Source organism: Triticum dicoccoides, chromosome 2A, assembly GCF_002162155.2.
Source record: "Triticum dicoccoides isolate Atlit2015 ecotype Zavitan chromosome 2A, WEW_v2.0, whole genome shotgun sequence".
NCBI lineage: Eukaryota > Viridiplantae > Streptophyta > Magnoliopsida > Poales > Poaceae > Triticum > Triticum dicoccoides.
In genome coordinates, this window is record NC_041382.1 from 413,907,103 (window position 1) to 413,921,754 (window position 14,652).

The 14,652-nt window shown below is 50.1% G+C and overlaps 2 protein-coding genes across 3 annotated transcripts; one reads left to right on the forward strand and one right to left on the reverse strand.

Moving 5' to 3' along the window:
- Window positions 1-6,113: 6,113 nt before the first annotated feature.
- On the reverse strand, window positions 6,114-14,126 carry LOC119354744 (mitogen-activated protein kinase kinase kinase 5-like). 2 transcript variants are annotated; one of them, XM_037621489.1, is made up of 11 exons: window positions 13,462-14,126; window positions 10,802-11,449; window positions 10,633-10,720; window positions 10,173-10,235; window positions 9,932-10,095; window positions 9,458-9,533; window positions 8,819-8,878; window positions 8,109-8,228; window positions 7,372-7,581; window positions 7,209-7,282; window positions 6,114-6,834 (listed from the first exon to the last, which is right to left on the reverse strand). In XM_037621489.1, the coding sequence occupies exons 1-11, from the start codon at window positions 13,935-13,937 to the stop codon at window positions 6,786-6,788; spliced, it is 2,028 nt and encodes a 675-aa protein (XP_037477386.1). In that variant the 5' UTR covers window positions 13,938-14,126; the 3' UTR covers window positions 6,114-6,785. The 2 variants fall into 2 exon arrangements, with proteins under 2 accessions (XP_037477386.1, XP_037477385.1); XM_037621488.1 differs by having other exon boundaries at window positions 6,114-7,105; window positions 13,462-14,121.
- On the forward strand, window positions 11,456-13,124 carry LOC119354745 (molybdate transporter 1-like). Its single transcript, XM_037621490.1, has one exon. It carries the CDS (start codon window positions 12,400-12,402, stop codon window positions 13,039-13,041), a length of 642 nt encoding a protein of 213 aa, XP_037477387.1. The 5' UTR covers window positions 11,456-12,399; the 3' UTR covers window positions 13,042-13,124.
- Window positions 14,127-14,652: the final 526 nt, after the last annotated feature.

Consider the following 14,652-nt stretch of genomic DNA (forward strand, 5'->3'; position numbering starts at 1 on the left):
TACTTCGTTTAAATAATACACCGGCCTCTGGACTAGCTGAGCTCGGCCTTCTTCTAGGCGCTGGACCACGATAACTGTCCTGACCACCCGGCTAGTGGCGGTAATGTAAAGGAGCATGGGCTCTTTCTCAGTCGGTGCCGCCAAGACAGGCGGCGTGGTCAGCATCTTCTTTAGCTCGTGGAAAGCTTGGTCCGCTTGGTCATTCCACTCGAAGTGAGTGGATTTCTTCATGAGTCGGTAGAGGGGGAGACCTTTCTCTCCGAGCCGGCTGATGAAGCGGTTTAAGGAAGCCAAGCATCCGGTGAACTTCTGGACGTCTCGTAGCTTGGTGGGAATCTCCATTCTCTCTATGGCCTTGATCTTCATCGGGTTGCACTCAATGCCGCATTCGGAAACCAGGAAGCCCAGGAGCTGGCCGGCTGGTACTCTGAACACACATTTCTCGGGGTTGAGCTTGATCTAAAAATGGCGCAAGTTTTCAAATGTCTCTCTGAGGTCTTCCAGCAAGGTGCCGCGCTTCTCCATCTTCACCACAATATCGTCTACATAGACGTGGGCATTTCTGTCGAGTTGCTTGAGAGAGGCATTTCTACATGCAACGCTGAAAAGTGGCACTGGCATTTCTCAAGCCGAATGTCATAGTCAGGTAGCATAAAGCTCTGAATGGTGTGATGAAGGCGGTCTTCAGGCGGTCAGCTGGATCCAACTTTATCTGGTGGTAGCCTGAGTACGCATCCAAGAAGCTCAACAGCTCGCATCCGGGTGTGGAGTCTATCACTTGATCAATCCTTGGCAAGGCAAAGGGATCTTTGGGGCAGGCCTTATTGAGGCTGGTGTAGTCTATACACATGCGCCACTTGTTATTTTTCTTCAGCACGAGGACCGGGTTGGCGAGCCACTCTGGAAAGAAAACCTCCATAATGAAGCCGGCTGCCAGAAGTCGGGCTATCTCTTCTCCTACAATCCTTCTCTTCTCTTCCGATAGTCGACGGAGGGGCTGTTTAACTGGTTTTGCACCTTCTCGGACGTGTAGCTTATGCTCGGCGAATTCCTTCGGAACACCCGGGCATGTCCTTGGGGGACCATGCGAAGATGTCCCGATTCTCACGGAGGAAATCGGCGAGCTCGCCTTCCTATTTGCTGTCCAGGTTTGCCCCGATGGTGGCGAACCTTTCTGGATGCTCCGGGTCCAGAGATATCTTCTTTGTTTCTTTGGCCGGCTGGAAATATCCTTGGGCATCACACCCTTTTGGGTCGGGGGATAGGGCCGACTGCTTGCTGGCCATGGCCATGACTCGATCCAGTATCTTCTTTTCTTCGGCAATCACGAGGGACTCGGCCAGCCCGCTACTAGCTGCCGCACACTCGAAGGATTTCTTGTAGTCTCCGGCTATGGTGATGATGCCCTTGAAACTTGGTATCTTCATCTTGAGGTAGGCATAGTGGGGTACAGCCATGAACTTGGCCAGAGCAGGTCGGCCAAGCAACGCGTGGTAAGGGCTTTCCAGATCCACTACCTCAAACCACACTGCCTCTCGGCGGAAATGATCCTTGTCCCTGAAGAGGACATCTATCTTGATCTTGCCGATTGGGGAGCAGGACAGGCCGGGTACGATGCCATGGAACAGAGTCCGACTAGGCATGAGCTGCTTCGTCTTGATGCTCAGCTTCTCCATAGTGTCACGGTACAGTATGTTGGTGCTGCTCCCGCCATCTATCAGCACGCGGGAGAAGCGGGCAGCTCGCCTTTCTGTTGCGAGGGTGGCGTCCAAGACCAATGCGTAAGAGCTGGGAGACGGCATCACCTCTGGGTGATCAGCCCGGCTCCAGCTGACAGGCCTTTCAGACCAGTGCATGAACTCGGGGTCATTGGAGGCGACTGCATTGACTTCTCGGTGCTGCCTACGCCGATCTTCTAGTTGGCTCGTAAAGACGACATAGGCGGCATGTTCGTCGGGGAACTCGTCTTGAACGGCCCCGATTGCTGGTCGAGCAGCCGGCTGCGGAGGGGCCAGAGGCGGCTAACCAGCAGGCGGGGGCGGCGTTATCCCCTCACCCTTGGAGATCCGCGTGAGCCATTGGCATTTTCAGGGCGTGTGGTTTGAAGGCTTCGCGCCGCTGTGGAACTTGCAGGGGGCATCAAGTGCTTGCTCGTAGGAGAAAGCCGGTTGCCAAGCCGGCCTGCTGCCTTTCTGCTTCTTGGGCGTGGGCCGCCCTTCGGGTTGTTCGTCTTCGACTGTGGCCACCTGCCGACTGGTGGAAGGCGGCATGGGAGCCTTGCGCTTGTAGTCGTTATGGTACGGGCGTCGGCTGGAGTCTCCCGCCGGCGTCTTGGGACTCGGAGCGAGCACCTTTCCGGAGGCGTCTACTCGGAGCTCGGTCTTCATTGAAGAACCGGCCGTGGTGTATTTATCAGCTATGACTAGCAGCTCGTCGAGGGTAGTCGGCTCGTCGCAGAGGAGTCGGTGCTTGAGGAGGGTGCCTTCTCGGCACCCGGCGGTGAAGTACTCTATAGCTTGAACCTCGTGCACCCCTTCGAAGGAATTGCGGAGCTCGGCCCAACGCGTGAGGTAGTCGCAGTTGATTCATTGGGCCCTTGTACACACAAGGAGAGCTGTCGGGGCTTGAGAGCCCGCTTGTAGGTGCTGGTGAAGTTACGGATGAAGGCTTCTGTGAAGTCTAGCCAGCTGTTGACGCTGTAAGGCTTGAGGCTGTTGAGCCAGGTGCGCGTCGTGCCTTGGAGCATGAGGGGGACATACTTCACGGCAACACGCCTATTGCTGTTCGCGATGCTAACCGCAGTGGAGTAGTCGATCAACCAATCTTCCGGCTTCACGGAGCCGTTGTACTTGGGCGTGTCTCTTGGGAGCGAGAACCCTTTGGGGAAGGGCTCGTCACGGATGCGAGGGACGAAGCAAGGCGGGCCGATATCATCTTCTTCTTCCAGAGCCAGGGATCGCGTTAGGCCGTCGATCCGGTGGCGGACGTCATTCTCGCCGACTCCTTCGCGGCGGCCCAGTCGGCCGCTGAGAGTCGGATGCGTGACAGGCGGCGGGGTAGGATATCTCTCCCCACGAGGCGGAGGAGGAGGGTCACCCCGCCACTCCACAGCTCGAGGGCGGCCTTCTGCGTCACGCTCGATGGAGATTCGAGTCCGGCTGCGGCTAGCAGCCGGCTCCTTTTCTTTCCTTGCGCGGGCGTTGCCCGCAGTCGGCGTTCGGGACGTCGCACCGTGCTCTCGGCATGGGGGAGGACTTTTAGCGTGGGCACCGGCTTCATGCCGCTCTGTGGCCGCGTCGATAAGCTGCTGGATGCGTCTGGTCATGTAGGGGAGCTCGTCGGGCCCCAGTCCATTCAGCTCGTCTGCGGCCGCCTAGGCGGCGCATAGATTCTCGAGTGGCGTGGCATAGACTGGGCGGTCTGCTCCCAGCACGTCGGCGATAGCCGCACCGCGTTTCTTGATGATGCCGACGCGGCTCGGCCCGTCGGGAGGCGGCGTGCCGAAGGCAGCACGGTCGACTTCGCGCTGGTGAGCCTCGGTGAGGCATCTCATGGTAGCTAGCTTCTGGCCCTCCGCAACGAGAGCGAGGCGGCGTGCCTCCAGTGTCTCGGCGTCGGCGTCGGCCGGAATGGGGGCAGACAAGTCATGCAGCACCGTCTGCAGGGCGTCGTGGGCGTTTTCACCAGAGGCGGCGCCGTGGCTGATGACCGGTACCTCGGTGATGGCGCTGTCGCTGTTGTCGGCTCGAGGAAGTGGGTCGTTGATGATTACCACGTTGGAGGGGAAGGCGTCAAGCGATGCCGTGTCAGAGTCGACAAGCATCGGGTCGGTGGAGCCAACCGACTCCAAGTCCGCGGCAAGCTCGTCGGAGACGTGGAGTTGATCGAGGAGGCTGACGAGGTGGCTCTCGGGGCAGCCTGTGCCCGCGTCGGATGCGGGCTCGTCGGAGATGCGAGCCTCGCCAAGAAGATCGGCGAGGCAGCTCGCCACGCAGGCGTCGGCGACGCCTTGCAGCGCGTCGGGGCAAGCGCCATCGGGCGAGCCGGGCTGGCTACGCACGCTGGGAAGGAAGAGGGTTCCCATCCAGAACAGGTCTCCGGATGATGGTGCACCTGGCCCCACGGTGGGTGCCAAATGTCGGGTGGTTGGTGCGATATATGCCAACGGGTGGCTTATCATTGTGGGAGCCAATAAAACATCGCCGGTGCCTGGAAACGGGATAAGGCGAAGACATGCACGCCGGTGGATCTTACCCAGCTTCAGGGCTCTCCGTGGAGATAACACCTCTACTGCTGCTCTGCGGGGTCTCCGCATGGTCACTAGATCAACAAATAGCTACAAGAGGCTCCTTGAGCTGTTCGGTGAAAGGATGAAGAAGGGCAAGGCTAGCATGCTTCTCCTCTCGATGTGGTGTCTAGAACTACTGGAAAAAGGATCCCCCTGCATGGGTGCCCTGGGGGGTTTATATAGGCCTACCCCCCAGGGGTACAATGATAATCCGGCTGGGCGTGGGCCCCAGCCGTCTGTGTCTATGCTGGCCGGCTTCTCCGCCGACCGATGGGCCCGCCGACTGGTGGGCCCCGCCGGCTGTCGGCCTTCTGGTCGACAGGCCGGTCCCACCGCTCGGGGGTCTTGTCGAAGGCTGGTTATTGTTGCCTCGCCTATGGTGACGAGGGCTTTGTCGTGGTAAGCATGGCTACAGTGCTGCCGCCGGGCGGCTTATTGTTGTAGCCTTACCTCGCCTTATCTCCTTAATGAGGCACCTCCTTCGAGGAAGTGAACTAGCCGACTACTGGGAGTCGGCCATACCCCAGGCCGACTGGGAGAGGCTTGGCCGCCTTTAGGCGTCTCCCTGACTGAGGGGGCCCGCCACCCACGGGTCGTACTGACAGCTCGCCGTGGGTGACGTCATGGTCAACATGGCAACAATGCCGCGCCGGATGGGTGATGGTCGCTCCGTACGACGCACTGTGGCCATGCGCGCTCCGGGATTCAGCGGCGGCAGGCTTCACTGTAGCCACGCCCCGTCTCGTCGCCGTTATGTGGGTGCAAACTCTAAGGGCACGATTTCGCCCGCCTGCTGGGGGGCCGGCTTCTTGGAGTCGGCCTTCTCGTGGTCGGCTTCTTGGAGCCGGCCCTCTCGTGATTTTCTTCTCGAGGATTTTAGGGTTGTGCCGCCTTCGTGCAGCCGGCCTGAGAGGTAGCCAGCTGGGGGAAGGCGACCCCACGTCTTAGATGTTTGAAGGCTCGATCGGCCTATGATTTTTCTGAAGAGCCAAGGGGAGTCGGCTAGGCTACCCGTGGTCATTTACTCCGACACCAATTGCTTACGCAAGGGTGTAGGTTAAGTCCCACGACATGTGTTTTTTTCCTTCTATACACCATTTTTTAACACAGTACAGACGCAAGCGCTCATATACACGCACACACACTCATCCATATGAACGCACACACGCACACTCTACTCTTATGAGCACCTCCGAAAGACTGAGCCGGCATATTATCTTGAAATTTACGAAGTCACCGTAGCCACCTCGTCGTCAATGGGAACGCCTCCTCCCACTGAATGCGTATCGTCGGGAATTTTGAAATAAATCCAGAAATAAATGATGGGGATACCACAGTCTCTCTAACCATCCAACCACAGGTTGGTTCGCCCTTTGATACACCATTAGCTAGGTTGTGATTGGCTAATTTTCAAAAAACACTCTACACATTAATTCAAGTGTGAGCGGTCCCGTTTTGACCCTATATGATCTAATAAACTTGTTTATGGACTAAATTGATCACTTTTCAAGTTGTTGGTCTGAAGCGTGCATCTAGTTTGAGATAATGGAGTAATGGCACATTTCACTTGGCACTTTTGAAAGGAGCCCACTTAGGGTTCCCCCCACAGGACTCAAGAGATGATATGGTCAAAATCGAAAGACCAAAATCCAAATGAGTAGCCTCAATTGAACGTGAGGCTTCTAAAATTAGGGAGTATAGTGCTTTTAAGGATGACCCTGCAATTCTGTTCCAATGTTGGTAAAATTTGCTTCATCGTATTCTCCAGACAATCCATACTCATGCATGGGTTATTTTTGGCCAATGTATAGAATTGAAAGGAATGTTAGAGGAGCTCAGATAAACCTTCTGAACAGGAAAAAATAAAACCTGTTCTGTACAATCTCTCAATAAATAATCGATGGTAGAACAAAAATATTGTTACATGGCAACATATAGCTACACCTGATTCCTACTAGAGAGGGAGAGAGACGAACTTTCAGCTTTATCTACAGCTAATCCTAGTTCTATGTTACACAATAAATGCCGGCAATATTTCCCCGAAAGAAAGGGGACCCATGCTCTCATGGATCTCCCCCCATTCAGGAGCATTCAGTTGTCATCATACTTTGAGTCTTGACAGCCTGACAAAAACATCTAATCTTTGCTACTCCCTCTGTTTCAAATTACTCGTCGCAGAAATGAATGTATCTAGAACTAAAATACATCTAGATACATACATATCTGTGACAAGTAATTCGGACCGGAGGGAGTATTATATATACAACAACCCAATAAACTGTGGGATATCATACATGCAAGTGCAACTGCTGCTCAATTACTAGAAGTTCAGACGGCGTCTGCAGAATATTGATGTTTTCCATCACATGAGTGTTGGTGCAAGAAGGCATCTGCATGGATACGGTGTTCCTTCCACTATTACCACGAGCAGCTTATCCTTATAAAGTTTCAAGCTGCGCGAGATTTCATTTCCCTCTTATATTTCCTTCCTTCTCTGTTATGCTTTAATCAGTTCTTGATTGGTATTGTGCAAAGGAGCTGCGCACCTGAACAAGATCCCAGATATCAGTGGCATTACCCATTGCATGCAGCACCTTATATGCTTAGAAGAGAACCTCCTTTCCGTTGGGCCTTGGCAGTGGGCTAGGCTGAGGGTTCGCCATCGGAAAATGCATGGGGTTCGTTGAGATGGCAAAGGAACCAGGATTGGAGGCTAAACCAAACGGTTGAGGGGTGAAATTAGGTGCGACTTCCTGGATTGTTAGTGGCGTCAGTCGAAAGGCTGACGATTCGAATGGCCTAGAATTGTTTGGTTCACTGGCAATGAAAAGAATTAAAGTATCTTAGGATCTCTAGCAAATGGAACTGGAAACGGTTTATTAGGTACTAACAGAACAATAAATAAAAGGAAGCTACTCACCCAATAGTATTTCTTCCTTTCACATATGGTTCACTCTTGGAGGATGTTTTGTCCCTGAAACCGTATCCGTTATCCTGTCATTCAACAGTGATATCAGTTATATTTACGCCAATCTCAGGATCTTTATAGAGGGGGGATACCATGCAGGAAGAGACAGACGTACATGGACTTTAATCCCCGCAAAGGCATGTATGGAACCATGTTTACTGTAGTGACTTGAATTCCGGATAAATGGATGGTCCAACAACTCACTTGCGGTCGGCCTCTCTGCTGGATTCCTCTTGAAACAGCATTGCAGAAAATCTTTTCCCTCTAGGGATAAATTCTCAGGAATTGGTGGGTCTTTATGCAAAACCTTAAACATTGCAGCAGGCTGTAGTGCAGATAAGGTTCCTTAGAATAACGTTGATAAACTAATAACATCATTTTTGTTAACTTCTGTAACTATTTATGTGATCTGGTGCTACACCTATAAAATTAAGATTATACTACCACAGAAACACAGGCCCCCTAGCCACATTTTTTCTTGTTACAGCCCCAAAATGAGACTATGAGAAGTAAAGCTTCAAGCTTTCAAAACTCACAATTTGTGTAACATAGACCTTTTCTTTGAGAATATCATGCATTTATTTGCATGCCAATTTCGCAAATTCAGTGAGCAGTCACATGGCTGCATCTATACCACATAAACATGTAAGAAGGGTTATACCCATAATGACCATGTATGTGAAACTAACGCGAAAAATCTTTACTTTCAAACCAATATTTTCGTTGGGTGAAGCTCTTCCGTTTTGATTAATTTTATCCTTGGCAAATGGAAATGATTTTATGCATACTATGCAAAGTCATGAAATGCATGTTAGTAAGCTTACTGTAAAGCTAAACGCTCCAAGTTATTACCCCTTCAAGATCACTCCAAGGAGGTTTTCCATCAAACATCTCAATGATGGTGCAACCAAGACTCCAGATATCAACAGCAAGATCATATCCTACATCTTTAGCTAGTGTAGCCTGAACCATCTGCAGAAGAAGAAACAAACCAAAATGCAGTCAGAATCAGCTGAATTTGTGTAGCCTCAAGAATGCTAATTAACTCGAATCTGCTGAATAAAGAGTCACCAAAATACTTTATTAGTATCGTTTGTAACATGGTAATTTAATTTCCATAAGGGACCTAATGACTTGCATTGTGCACTAGAGAAATGCAGTGCTATTGAGGTTGTTTCAGCCTTTCAGGTCACATATCGGTCGTCTACTTTTGTTAGGGGAACCATCTTCCCCGTGACGAGATAGATATAACAAAAATTACTGCTAAGGTTGTTGCTTTAACTGCTTTCAGGCAAAGAAATGACAACTAATTCCATCTACTTAAGAACAGTTCACATTTCTTTTGTTACATAAACCGAGTTTGGAGCTGTAGCGGCCCATGTAAGATGTAACAGGCACATGCTTTGGATAGTGTACTTTTACTTTGCAATGTCATTACATATTGCAGGTCTGCAAGCAGGCAATCGTATGCATGCAATCCAGAAGTAACGTGAGCTTGAAGAACCACGACAGTAATATAAGGTTAAAGAAAAACATTGTGTGCAAGAACTATCTAGGCATACCTCTGGGGCCATCCAGTATGGTGTTCCCTTCAATGAAAGATTTGGGGCTGCAGTACTTAACTGGTAAAACAGAGAAGTGTCAACAGGGCATAATGAGAGGATACTTAGGATATGTTTCCAACTATTTAGCAGAGTGAGCTTTCAAAAATTTGTGGAGTGGCCCTTCTCTTAACAAAGTTATTGCGGATGATACGATAGCACAACAAAAGATGACAATATACCAAATAATTGTGCAAACAATGAACACGATTAAATAAATAGCATCTTTAGTTTTAGTTGTTCGACTCAAAAACAAGCCCATACATCTGTAATTATTGGTTCAGATGAAAAGGCAGTGCTCCTGCCAGTTTCCCAAAAATAAATCAACCAATAGGACTACGCAAAATGCTACCAAACACAATTCTATTTGTTTGTAGTGATCAATAACATGCAGCAGACGAGAGATATGCACCCAAACTACATTTAAGCACATCCAACAACTAGCCACTATCATAATGCTACACATATTTAGATTAATATTTAGATGGTTGCCTCAGTTGGTATTCAACTAATATTTTTGCCAATGCGCCTCTAAAATTTAAAATGGATAGACATAGCACAGTACCATGTGAAAAAACTGCTATGCAAGGATATACTCACATGCTTGGCCATTCCAAAATCGGCCAATTTCACTACACCATTGATATCAACTAGCAGATTTGCTCCTTTGATATCCCTGTAAGAGTAAATTCACTTACTTTTACATACATGCCACAAAGTGATATCAAACGCAGGAGTGCATATCAACAAAAAATAATCAAGAAGTTGACCATAAAGACTTGGCAGAATGAAAAAATCATCCGAGTCCTCCACCAATGTAAATTCATCTAGAGCAAGTACAAAAGTAAATGAACATTCACACAACCATTCACCTAGTAACTAAACTCAGCCAGAACACAGTAAAATAAACAGACAAGGGTAAGTCGTGGATGGTTGATGTGCGAAAATCTAAAATAGCAGAAGGATAAGGATACAGAAAATCACATGCAGTGGTGAGAGGCAAACCATGAGTTCACATAACAGCTGATCTAGCAATAAAAAATCGTATAAACAAGTATATGTATGAGCACACACCTATGCATAATCTTTTGGCCATGCAGAAAAGCTAGGCCTCTAAGAATATGTCGGGTGAAGTTACGGATAACTGATTCTGTTATTGCTCCATAATGTTGTTTGACATACTTATTAATCGAACCCGGATGTACATATTCCAGGTAAATGTAGAAACGATCTTCAATCTGCAAGGGTCTCCAAGAAATAAGATGTCGTTACGGAAGCACAAGAGATACTTAGCTCAGCATAGTGGGGAACTTACAGTGTCACTGCCATAATACTGAACTATGTTTTCATGTTTAAATTGACTTAGGAACTTTATTTCCTGAAATATATGAATATAGATCAGCAAAGGCAGCTTGTAACTTGCATATAAATCATTATCAAGGATAAAAGGCAAATACTACATTGTAATGATAAAGATCAATTCTCAGAAAGGTGCTACACTAGAGTATTCTAGATACTAAGTTCGTCTGTGTTGAAGATCACAAGTATTTCAATGAGCACATGGCATACTACTGTCATATTTAATTGTTGGAAGAAGCACAATAAACTGAAGCAGCTAAGACTTGATTATCAGAATAAGAAATTCAATAGGAAAAATAACATATGAAAGATTCCCAAAGAACCAATGGAACTGATTGAAAAGAGAGTCAAATTCCCTGTTTTTGCAACAAAATCCAGCATGCACTTTCTTCAGATAATAAGTCAAATTTGATAACCTGCTCCAGTTGATTCAACGACTCGGCAGATTTAGCATCATCAGGAATTATGTTGACCTCTTTCATTGCACAAAGAGCTCCAGTGTTCCTACAAGCAAATGTCAGTACACAAACATCCAGAAGTCAACGAAGTAATAGTCACAATGATACAGAGATTACACTTCCATACCTATTGGTAGCTTCATATACACAGCCAAATGTACCACTACCTAGAAGTTTTCCTTTTTGCCACTGACAAGACACCGAAGGCATTTCAACTTTTGGAGCAGGCTGGTTGCTGAAAGATGTTTGCATTGGGCTTATAGCACTGGGAGGAAGTGGTAATGGATGCAAACTAGCACTTCCATTGACTTCAGTACGTGAAATTTGGTTTTCTGGGAATAACTTTGGGAGTGGCGATGGAGGGGCACTGGTATTCCTTGGCATAAGAATAGGACTTCTGAATGTACTAGAGTAAGGAGATGGCTCTGAAGCCCCTGTAAGTTTTTCAGGCAAAGTCCGAGGAGATAAAGCTCCCAGAAAATCAATAGTGTGGATCGATGGAGCTGACCATGCTTGAGGAGCATGAGAAGATGCCACAGTAGATGAGACGTCAGCATTGCTCAATCTTCGAGGGCTGCCTACAGGACTGGAAAATCCACTGGTTGGAGCACTTCTAGTTGGAATGTTCAAACGGAAGTTCCCTGTTTCAGCTGAACTCTTATCCTGGAACTTGTCACGGAGTGCTTTTCGATGGTGACTAGAGGTAGGCCGCTTTGTACCATTTGGGCAGAAATCATTATGTTCAGGGAACTTCTGCACAGTCTGACCTGTCACCCTGTAACCACATGATTAGTAAGAACCCGAAAATGATGCAAGGAATAATGCAAGTTTAGATACAGATTTCTTTAAAGCTTAAATACAATATGGAGTGTACACATATATCATTAAAAGTAGAGAGGGAAAGGACCGGGTCAGCAAATGAGACTTGGTAATGCAACTAATTTGCTAGTAACAGCAGCGGATCCTACCACCAAGTCATTCTGGTTACCCCACAATTTTTGTTCTTCAGTCAGATGTCATAGTGTACAAACGGAGATAAATCATTGATAAGAACTGTAATAACACCATCTCCCAACCAGGAACATTCTAGTTCAGAGAATGTTCTGACTTCTGAACCCCTGTCCCTTCATTTCTGTAACCTACAATAAATACAGAGACAAGCAGTGGCCAAACAATCATAGCAAGCTTTCGACTATTAGCTACTTCTGCCTGTAGATGGTTGGATTGGAACCCCACCTATCTTTCACCTCAATGTAAATCCTGAAGAGATTCATCTATATTGCAATGGCTGGACGGGCGTAATGAAAAAACGAGTATTTAACCAAAAACTACCACAATTCGCGGAAACGTGACAGAAAACTACCACTTTACGATTTTGTCCCGAAAACTACAACTTTTTTATTAATCCGTGACAAAAAACTACCAAGTGTGAAAACTGCTCGCTTTGCCTGGGTTAAACGCGAATCTGACTGCCCGACCCCACACATAAACGGGCTAAAAATGCAATCGGGTCCCTAGTTTTTTTTCAAAAAAGCAATCGGGTCCTCCGCCTCCTTCTCCTCCTCGTCGCCAGCACAGCCAACGCCACCAACATCGCCTCCGACATCACCAGTGAACCCAGCGCCACCAGCGTCGTCCCCTCCTGCTCCGGTGAACCCTGCACCACCAACCCAGGCGGCGAAGGTGGAGGGGCACTGGGCGGCGGGCCTCCTCTACGGCGTCCACATGCCCGTCCAGCCCATGAAGACCATCGCCGCCGTCGCCCTCTCCGACGCCTCCTTCGGGGTCCCCGAGATGATGGCCGCCGGCATCCTCACCTCGGCGTTCGTATTCGTCCTCGGGGTCACCCGCCTTATGAAGCTCGTCTACTGGTTCGTGCCGCTCCCCGTCGTCCGCGGCATCCAGCTCGCCCAGGGGCTCAACTTTGCCATGGCCGCCGTCAAGTACATCCGCTACGAGCAGGACCTGGCGAAGAGCAAGTCCCTCGGTCGGCGCCCCTGGGCTGGGCTCGACGGCCTCGCCCTCGCCATCGCCGCCATCTTCTTCGTCGCCCTCGTCAACGGCGCTGGCGACGATCACAGCACCGCCGTCCAAGAAGAAGTGGGACGAGATCGGGAGGAGGATAGCTCTTCTTCCCCATGCCCAGCCTCCTTCCCCAGGCCTTCATCGACGCGCTCCCCGTCTTCCTCTACCGCAACGTCGTTGTGGGTGGGGACGGCGGCAGGGGAAGGACCCGTTCGATGGCGAGCGATGGCGAGCAAGCTGCGGACGGCTGGGGAAGGAGGAGGCCGGCGACGAGGAGGAGAAGGAGGCGGAGGACCCGATTGCTTTTTTGAAAAAAAACTAGGGACCCGATTGCATTTTTAGCCCATTTATGTGTGGGGTCGGGTAGTCAGATTCGCGTTTAACCCAGGCAAAGCGAGCAGTTTTCACACTTGGTAGTTTTTTGTCACGGATTAATAAAAAAGTGGTAGTTTTCGGGACAAAATTGTAAAGTGGTAGTTTTCTGTCACGTTTCCGCGAATTGTGGTAGTTTTTGGTTAAATACTCTGAAAAAACAGAAGGTAGTATAATTCATTGCAATCCTTGTAGCTTCCTACACATGTCAATCCCATCGACAGATCGCAAATTGTTTACGTGATAAAAGATCATAATTCTACCGTCGTTTCCTCAGCTCAGCGAGCACGTTCAATCACACGACGGCACACAATTCGGAGCAATCGACGATAGGGAAAATAAGATATCGCAAGTTGCAACGATTTTTATTTATTCATGAATCAACATTACCTCGGTATTTGCAACGACGCCGGGTCCGTCGTCTCCAGCTCTGCGGGGGGCTTCGGTGACGGTGACGGCAACGGCAGCGGGTGCAACACGGGGGACGACGCGGACCTCGGAGGCGGAGCTACCACCCCGTCCGCGGCGTTGGAGGACCTCGAGATCGGGGGACCGAGCCCGACGGCATCGGATGCGGAGGCGCGCCCCCTGGCATGCGGCGGCGAGGAGGAGGACGCGACGTCGATGCCGAGGTCGGCGAGCAGCGCGTCGATATCGTAGACGTGGCGCAGCTTCCGCTGTCGCGTGAGCTGCCGCGGCTGGCGCTGTGGCCGCGCGAGGAGGAGGTCCCCGGCGTCTTCGGACCCCGCGCGTCGCGGCTGTGAGCGCGAGGTGGACGCCCGCGCGGGGGAGGCCGGGGCGGAGGAGGCGGCGGTGGTGGCGGAGCGGTGGAAGGCGGTCTTGGAGCGCTTCCACCACGACGGCATCACGGGGGCTCGCGACGAGAGGCTGGCCGTGGGAGTGGGGTTAATGGCATCGGAGGCGGGGAGGAGGTAGACGGAGACGACGACGACGACGACCACCTCCTCCCAGAAAAAAAATCAACTTTTTTTTGGGTGGTCTGTCGTTGTGATGTGCGGCGTTTTCGGGAGGGAAAAGAATGGAACGCACGCGGCATCCAGGAAGAAGGAAGTCTTTCCAGTCAACTCGCGCCAGGGAACCCGTCCACTGCTTATTTCCATTTTTGCCACTGATGGCTCACAGAAGCTAGATATATGAAATGAAAGGAGCGTCTGCATGAGTTTGGCGTTTTGGAACTCGGCCTTCACGGAGGCTGAATTTTTTTATTCTTAAATACGTGTCATACCCCGATAGTGGATCTGATAGCGAGAGGAAGGGAGATCGGGGTGAGACGGGGGAGAACGAGAGTAGGTGAGGGAAGCGTGAGGGGAGGAGTCGACAGCAAGGTATGATTTAATTTGTTTTCGATACCCTCATCGTCCCAACACAGGCATACAAGTAAGCAGCGCCAGCTGGCCACACACGCACGCCTACTTCTGATCCTTGGGCCCGGCTCGGTCTGCTGACCAGGTCATGTCGTTGCGGGTTCAGACTATGAACCTGCACTCTTCAGTCTGCTGCTGATCGATCAGCAGGCGTGACATTTGCCCCCGCTCGAGCAGCGGCTTCTTCTTCTTCCCA